This window comes from Triturus cristatus, chromosome 3_1 (assembly GCF_964204655.1).
Source record: "Triturus cristatus chromosome 3_1, aTriCri1.1, whole genome shotgun sequence".
Lineage (NCBI taxonomy): Eukaryota > Metazoa > Chordata > Amphibia > Caudata > Salamandridae > Triturus > Triturus cristatus.
Window position 1 is genome coordinate 7,665,952 of NC_140583.1, and position 8,276 is coordinate 7,674,227.

Consider the following 8,276-nt stretch of genomic DNA (forward strand, 5'->3'; position numbering starts at 1 on the left):
ATAGTGGAAAGATGTTTGAAGCTCAATGCAACAATTGTGCTGTTGGGGCACTCCCCCTCCTCTGAGAAAAAGGCTAATATTTGGAGCCTTTTCCACTTTTCTCATGTGTGTAACCTTTACTGCTCACAACAGTTTTCAATTAAAAACAAGCATTGGCATAGCCGATAGGTCTCGCCTTTCGGACCTTATAATTGTTTAGCCATGCAACAGTTGATGTTGTTGCACCAAGGATATTGTGCTGGATAACTAAACACTTATAAGGTCCCAAAGGCGAGACCTATTGGCTATGCCAATGACGGTCATTATTTTGAATTTCTTACAGTTTCAAATAAACACACACAGCACTCTCTCTTGCTTGGAGTAAAAAGAGAAGATGCCTGTTGTACCGTGCACATGCGCTGGCTCGTTTCAGTCCTTTTAAAAGATGACAGGTCACTGTTCTCCCTCACCAGAGGTGCCATAAACCGGTCTTACTGTCCCTTGCCGCTGCCGCAAACACACACACACATATATACAGACAAATATACACACACGTACATACTTACCTCATGCGGTGAAGGCATCTGCATGGTGGTACAACATGTACTATTAATATATAGTGCCTAAATACCCACTTCGGGGGAGCGTAAAGAATAGCACAGGTTTCTTTTACATGATTGGTCCAAAATCTACTAGTAAAGACGCAATTGTTATGGTGATCTTGGAAAGAAAAGAAAAAAGCACATGCGCAACATTGTGCGCATTGGAAACAACCTACCATTAGGAAAACACAACAATATGCATTTATGTATTAAATGCATAAGGTAACACTCCGCATATTCAATTACCAAACAATAAATGACTGTAAGCGAGTTAGCCAACTTTTGCTAAAGTGTTGTACGTAGTGGAAAGCACCCTCCAAGCGATCAGTAGAAGGCTTCTCACAGTGCAACATCTGTTCAACAAAAACAGAACTCCAGAGATCGGAGGAAGGCTTCTCAGTGCAAGAGCATCCAACAGAAAAGCATCAAAAAGAAAACTAATAGAAGGGTTAACTGCCGAAAGGATCAGTAGATTTCCCAAAGAAATAAAACGTGTGCTATGGTGTTCTCTTTTGCGTTACAGGAACAAAATGAATTACCCATGTTAAGAGCTTTAGAAGTAGAGAGAAATGGAAATAATGCTTCAGTCATGTTGGACGGTAGGGTGGCTGCTATTCAGTACGGCTAAAAGTTAGCGGTATGAAGTGTCGTTGAGGGGCGTAGAGTGGAATAAAGGGGCGTAGAATGGAGTACTGTACAGCAGCAAGGAGTGGCATCGAGCGGAGTCGAGAAACGTGGAGTAAAGTGGCATGGAGAGCTGCAGAGGAGCCTGTGTGTGGTGTCATGGACTAAAACGTGGTAGAGTGGAGTACTGTGAAGTATGCATGGTGCGGCAATGCACTGCCATTTTAGAAATCACATTTTCAATTGAAATTACAATTACATTTGCACAGACATACAGTTTTACTGATAAAACTATACAGCGCACAATGAGTAGAAATGGCATCAACTAGTGTACGGATCCGTTTTGATTGCATTCGAATATTTATTTTAAAGTGCTTTATTTGTGCTTTCGTAATTCTGATATATTCTGAAATATCGGCACTGTTCATTTCAGAATGTCCACAAGAAGTCTTTTCACAACCAGACAGCTGGGCTACCTGGAAGGCTTCGACTTAAAAAAGGGCGCACAAAAAGCGAGCAGCCGTGGAAGAATAGAAAGAGCTCATCAGGAGAGTGGTAAATAGGCAGCGAACAGAAAGCATGCAAATGTGAATGACAAAAGGCAGAGCCAATGGGAGGAATGCATTTTTAGGTCGGCTTCTAGCAGGTCCCGTATAGGTCTTTTCAAGCCAACAGCTGTGCGGCCTGGTAGGCTTGGACCTGAAATCCATTTCATCTATTCCTCTCAGTACAGATGTGAATAGAACATATTAAACATTTAAAAACTGACAAACATTACTGCCCACACCATGGTGGCAATACTATTAGTGACAGAACTGGGGGGGGGGGGGGAGGAGGGGGCCACTGACAGGACCAGAGTGGTCCAACACTGACAAGGCGGGGCGAAGATACTGAAGTGAGCACCACTGACAATGGAGGGGTGGTGCACGCCACTGAGGCGGTAGCGACGGGGTGGGGGGGCACCAGTGAGACAGGCAGCAGCGCCACTGAGGCGGGAGGGGGCGGCAGCGACTGGAGGGGGGGCAGGCAGCAGTGACAGCAGGGGGGGGGGGGGGGTGGAGGCTGCAGCGACAGGCGGGGGGGGGTGGAGGCAGCAGCGACAGCGGGGGGGGGGGGGTGGAGGCAGCAGCGACAGCCGGGGGGGGGGGGGTGGAGGCAGCAGCGACAGCCGGGGGGGGGGGGGGTGGAGGCAGCAGCGACAGCCGGGGGGGGGGGTGGAGACTGCAGCGACAGCCGGGGGGGGGGGGGGGTGGAGGCTGCAGCGACAGCCGGGGGGGGGGGGGTGGAGGCAGCAGCGACAGCCGTGGGGGTGGAGGCGGGGGGGGGGTGGAGGCAGCAGCGACAGCCAGGGGGGGGGGTGGAGGCAGCAGCGACAGCCAGGGGGGGGGTGGAGGCAGCAGCGACAGCCAGGGGGGTGGAGGCAGCAGCGACAGACGGGGGGGTGGAGGCAGCAGCGACAGACGGGGGGGTGGAGGCAGCAGCGACAGCCGGGGGGGGGGGTGGAGGCAGCAGCGACAGCCGGGGGGGGGGGTGGAGGCAGCAGCGACAGCCGGGGGGGGGGGGGGTGGAGGCAGCAGCGACAGCCGGGGGGGTGGAGGCAGCAGCGACAGCCGGGGGGGGGGGTGGAGGCAGCAGCGACAGCCGGGGGGGGGGTGGAGGCAGCAGCGACAGCCGGGGGGGGGGTGGAGGCTGCAGCGACAGCCGGGGGGGGTGGAGGCAGCAGCGACAGCCGGGGGGGGGGGGGGTGGAGGCAGCAGCGACAGCCGTGGGGGTGGAGGCAGCCGGGGGGTGGAGGCAGCAGCGCGACAGCCGGGGGGGGGGGTGGAGGCAGCAGCGACAGCCAGGGGGGGGGTGGAGGCAGCAGCGACAGACGGGGGGGGGGGGGGGAGGCAGCAGCGACAGATGGGGGGGGGGTGGAGGCAGCAGCGACAGACGGGGGGGGGGGGTGGAGGCAGCAGCGACAGACGGGGGGGGGGGTGGAGGCAGCAGCGACAGACGGGGGGGGGTGGAGGCAGCAGCAACAGACGGGGGGGGGCTGGAGGCAGCAGCGACAGACGGGGGGGGGCTGGAGGCAGCAGCGACAGACGGGGGGGGGGGGCTGGAGGCAGCAGCGACAGACCGGGGGGGGGTGGAGGCAGCAGGGACAGACGGGGGGGGGGTGGAGGCAGCAGGGACAGACGGGGGGGTGGAGGCAGCAGCGACAGACGGGGGGGGGTGGAGGCAGCAGCGACAGACGGGGGGGGGGGTGGAGGCAGCAGCGACGGGGGGGGGTGGAGGCAGCAGCGACAGACGGGGGGGTGTGGAGGCAGCAGCGACAGTCGGGGGGGGGTGGAGGCAGCTGGGGGGTTGGGGGTGGAGGCAGCAGCGACAGGGGTGGGGGTGGAGGCAGCAGCGACAGCCGGGGGGGTGGGGGCAGCAGCGACAGCCAGGGGGGGTGGGGGTGGAGGAAGCAGCGACAGCCAGGGGGGGTGGGGGTGGAGGCAGCAGCGACAGCCGTGGGGGGTGGAGGCAGCAGCGACAGCCGGGGTGGGGGTGGAGGCAGCAGCGACAGCCGGGGTGGGGGTGGAGGCAGCAGCGACAGCCGGGGTGGGGGTGGAGGCAGCAGCGACAGCCGGGGTGGGGGTGGAGGCAGCAGCGACAGCCGGGGTGGGGGTGGAGGCAGCAGCGACAGCCGGGGTGGGGGTGGAGGCAGCAGCGACAGCCGGGGTGGGGGTGGAGGCAGCAGCGACAGCCGGGGGGGTGGAGGCAGCAGCGACAGCCGGGGGGGGTGGAGGCAGCAGCGACAGCAGGGGGGGTGGAGGCAGCAGCGACAGCAGGGGGGGGGGGGGTGGAGGCAGCAGCGACAGCCAGGGGGGGGTGGAGGCAGCAGCGACAGCCAGGGGGGGGTGGAGGCAGCAGCGACAGCCAGGGGGGGGGTGGAGGCAGCAGCGACAGCCAGGGGGGGGGTGGAGGCAGCAGCGACAGCCAGGGGGGGGGTGGAGGCAGCAGCGACAGCCAGGGGGGGGGGGTGGAGGCAGCAGCGACAGCCAGGGGGGGGGGTGGAGGCAGCAGCGACAGCCAGGGGGGGGGGTGGAGGCAGCAGCGACAGCCAGGGGGGGGGGGTGGAGGCAGCAGCGACAGCCAGGGGGGGTGGAGGCAGCAGCGACAGCCGGGGGGGGTGGAGGCAGCAGCGACAGCCAGGGGGGGGTGGAGGCAGCAGCGACAGCCGGGGGGGGGGTGGAGGCAGCAGCGACAGCCGGGGGGGGTGGGGGTGGAGGCAGCAGCGACAGCCGGGGGGGGTGGGGGTGGAGGCAGCAGCGACAGCCGGGGGGGGGTGGGGGTGGAGGCAGCAGCGACAGCCGGGGGGGGTGGAGGCAGCAGCGACAGCCGGGGGGGTGGGGGTGGAGGCAGCAGCGACAGCCGGGGGGGTGGGGGTGGAGGCAGCAGCGACAGCCGGGGGGGTGGGGGTGGAGGCAGCAGCGAGAGCCGGGGGGGTGGGGGTGGAGGCAGCAGCGAGAGCCGGGGGGGTGGGGGTGGAGGCAGCAGCGAGAGCCGGGGGGGTGGGGGTGGAGGCAGCAGCGAGAGCCGGGGGGGTGGGGGTGGAGGCAGCAGCGAGAGCCGGGGGGGTGGGGGTGGAGGCAGCAGCGAGAGCCGGGGGGGTGGGGGTGGAGGCAGCAGCGAGAGCCGGGGGGGTGGGGGTGGAGGCAGCAGCGACAGCCGGGGGGTGGGGGTGGAGGCAGCAGCGACAGCCGGGGGGTGGGGGTGGAGGCAGCAGCGACAGCCGGGGGGTGGGGGTGGAGGCAGCAGCGACAGCCGGGGGGTGGGGGTGGAGGCAGCAGCGACAGCCGGGGGGGTGGGGTGGAGGCAGCAGCGACAGCCAGGGGGGGTGGGGTGGAGGCAGCAGCGACAGCCAGGGGGGGTGGGGTGGAGGCAGCAGCGACAGCCAGGGGGGGTGGGGTGGAGGCAGCAGCGACAGCCAGGGGGGGTGGGGTGGAGGCAGCAGCGACAGCCAGGTGGGGTGGGGTGGAGGCAGCAGCGACAGCCAGGGGGGGTGGGGTGGAGGCAGCAGCGACAGCCAGGGGGGGTGGGGTGGAGGCAGCAGCGACAGCCAGGGGGGGTGGGGTGGAGGCAGCAGCGACAGCCAGGGGGGGTGGGGTGGAGGCAGCCGCGACAGCCGGGGGGGGTGGAGGCAGCCGCGACAGCCGGGGGGGGTGGAGGCAGCCGCGACAGCCGGGGGGGGTGGAGGCAGCCGCGACAGCCGGGGGGGGTGGAGGCAGCCGCGACAGCCGGGGGGGGTGGAGGCAGCCGCGACAGCCGGGGGGGGTGGAGGCAGCCGCGACAGCCGGGGGGGGTGGAGGCAGCCGCGACAGCCGGGGGGGTGGAGGCAGCCGCGACAGCCGGGGGGGTGGAGGCAGCCGCGACAGCCGGGGGGGGTGGAGGCAGCCGCGACAGCCGGGGGGGTGGGGGTGGAGGCAGCAGCGACAGCCGGGGGGGTGGGGGTGGAGGCAGCAGCGACAGCCAGGGGGGGTGGAGGCAGCAGCGACAGCCAGGGGGGGTGGGGGTGGAGGCAGCAGCGACAGCCGGGGGTGTGGGGGTGGAGGCAGCAGCGACAGCCGGGGGTGTGGGGGTGGAGGCAGCAGCGACAGCCGGGGGTGTGGGGGTGGAGGCAGCAGCGACAGCCGGGGGGTGGGGTGTGGAGGCAGCAGCGACAAGCGGGGGGGGGGTGTGGAGGCAGCAGCGACAAGCGGGGGGGGGTGGAGGCAGCCGCGACAGCCGGGTGGGGGTGGAGGCAGCAGCGACAGCCAGGGGGGGTGGAGGCAGCAGCGACAGCCAGGAGGGGTGGGGGTGGAGGCAGCAGCGACAGCCGGGGGGGTGGAGGCAGCAGCGACAGCCGGGGGGGGTGGGGTGGAGGCAGCAGCGACAGCCGGGGGGTGTGGAGGCAGCAGCGACAAGCGGGGGGGGGGTGTGGAGGCAGCAGCGACAAGCGGGGGGGGGGGGTGGAGGCAGCAGCGACAAGCGGGGGGGGTGGAGGCAGCAGCGACAAGCGGTGGGGGGGGGGTGGAGGCAGCAGCGACAGCCGGGGGTGCACCAGTGACAGCCAGGGGGGGCACCAGTGACAGCCGGGGGGGGTTGCACCAGTGACAGCCGGGGGGGGTTGCACCAGTGACAGCCGGGGGGGGGGTTGCACCAGTGACAGCCAGGGGGTTGCACCAGTGACAGCCGGGGGGGGGTTGCACCAGTGACAGCCAGGGGGTTGCACCAGTGACAGCCAGGGGGTTGCACCAGTGACAGCCAGGGGGATGCACCAGTGACAGCCAGGGGGATGCACCAGTGACAGCCAGGGGGTTGCACCAGTGACAGCCAGGGGGTTGCACCAGTGACAGCCAGGGGGTTGCACCAGTGACAGCCAGGGGGTTGCACCAGTGACAGCCAGGGGGTTGCACCAGTGACAGCCAGGGGGTTGCACCAGTGACAGCCAGGGGGTTGCACCAGTGACAGCCAGGGGGTTGCACCAGTGACAGCCAGGGGGATGCACCAGTGACAGCCGGGGGGATGCACCAGTGACAGCCGGGGGGGTTGCACCAGTGACAGCCGGGGGGGGGTTGCACCAGTGACAGCCAGGGGGTTGCACCAGTGACAGCCAGGGGGTTGCACCAGTGACAGCCAGGGGGTTGCACCAGTGACAGCCGGGGGGGGGGTTGCACCAGTGACAGCCAGGGGGTTGCACCAGTGACAGCCAGGGGGTTGCACCAGTGACAGCCAGGGGGTTGCACCAGTGACAGGAGGGGGGGGCAGCAGCAGGTACCGGCTCCACGGGCACCGGGACACACGTGATATCAGGCGGCTTCTCCCTCTCCCCCCGGCAGCTCGGCAGCGCGGCAGCTCGGCAGCTCGACACCTCGACACCTGCCCCCCCCGCCCCGAGCTCGCCCCGAGCTCGCCCCCTCCTCACCCGCGCGCACGGTGATCTCGCGGTGCTTCCTGCGGGTCTCGCGCTCGGCCCCGCTCAGCTCAGTGAAGCTCCGCTCCAGCACCGCCGAGGCCGCCATCTTGCCGCCGCGCTGCATGCCGGGAGCCCCCGCCTCGCGCCAAACACGCTTTGAGTTTTCCCTCCACTGAGTGACGTCAGAGATAACAGAGACTTATGCGGCGACCTTCCTTGGACATAGAAGAAGGACATACTAAGCTTACCCTCTTGGGGCCATTTTGGAAGAGGCCGTATCACAGGCGTCTTCTCGTACTCGGCCGGGTGTGCGGAGCCATCCTGGATTGGGATCTCATTCTAGCTGTCGCCGAAACGCCATCTCGGTTTGGGCTCTAGTGTAAACCATGTTTCTAACGCCTTCTTGGATTTGCGTTCCCTTAACCGTGTAAGTAACGCCATCTTGGATCAGCCGTTCGTTTAGACCCTGGAAGTAGCACCATCTTTGATTGGGTGTTCGTTTAAACAGTTTAAATAACACCATCTTGGATTGGGCGCTCGTTTAATCTGTTTAAAGAACGCCATATTGGATTGGGCTTTTCTTTACAAACCGTGTAAGTAACGCCATGTTTGATTGGGCCTTTTTTAGACTGTAAGTAACCCCATCTTGGATTGGGCGTCCCTTAACAAACTGTGTAACTAACGCCACCTTGGATTGGGCGTCCCTTTATAAACCGTGTAAGTAACGCCATCTTGGATCGGGCTTTCAGTGCTCGCTAAGGTAATGCAGCCGGCCAACATTTTACAAGGGGAGAGAGGGAGTTTCTCAGTCAAAAATAGTCAGCGGATGGTTTTCCTCCGGTGATGTCTATTGACGGTGAGGCAGTTTCAGGTGAAGACAGCCAAAATAAGCCTTATTTGGCTTCAAACTGCGGGAGTCTCCCGCCGGCCTCGAGTCTTGAGGTCTTAGGGGCTCCTGCCTGGGGTGGCCAATTGGCATCGGTGCCAGTTCAGGACAGCGAGTGTAAAAATTCAGGAAAACGGGTCAGAATTCATGGGAATTTGCGACAAAAGGTACGTTTTACAGACACATCAGAGGAGGTCGCATATTAGTACATAGACAACCAACAGGAGTAGACGTCAAAATAAGTTTATGACAGGTCGAGACA

General features: G+C 64.2%; 1 protein-coding gene across 1 annotated transcript in view; it reads right to left on the reverse strand.

Annotated features, from left to right (window-relative positions):
- NUP160 (nucleoporin 160) overlaps nucleotides 1–7,289 on the reverse strand; it is a 521,427-nt gene extending 514,138 nt beyond the window's left edge. The window contains exon 1 of the mRNA XM_085646519.1: nucleotides 7,138–7,289. Within this exon, the coding sequence (XP_085502645.1) occupies nucleotides 7,138–7,252 (115 nt within the window). The 5' untranslated portion in view covers nucleotides 7,253–7,289. The remainder of the gene's footprint in view (nucleotides 1–7,137) is intronic.
- Between the last annotated feature and the right edge of the window lie 987 nt (nucleotides 7,290–8,276).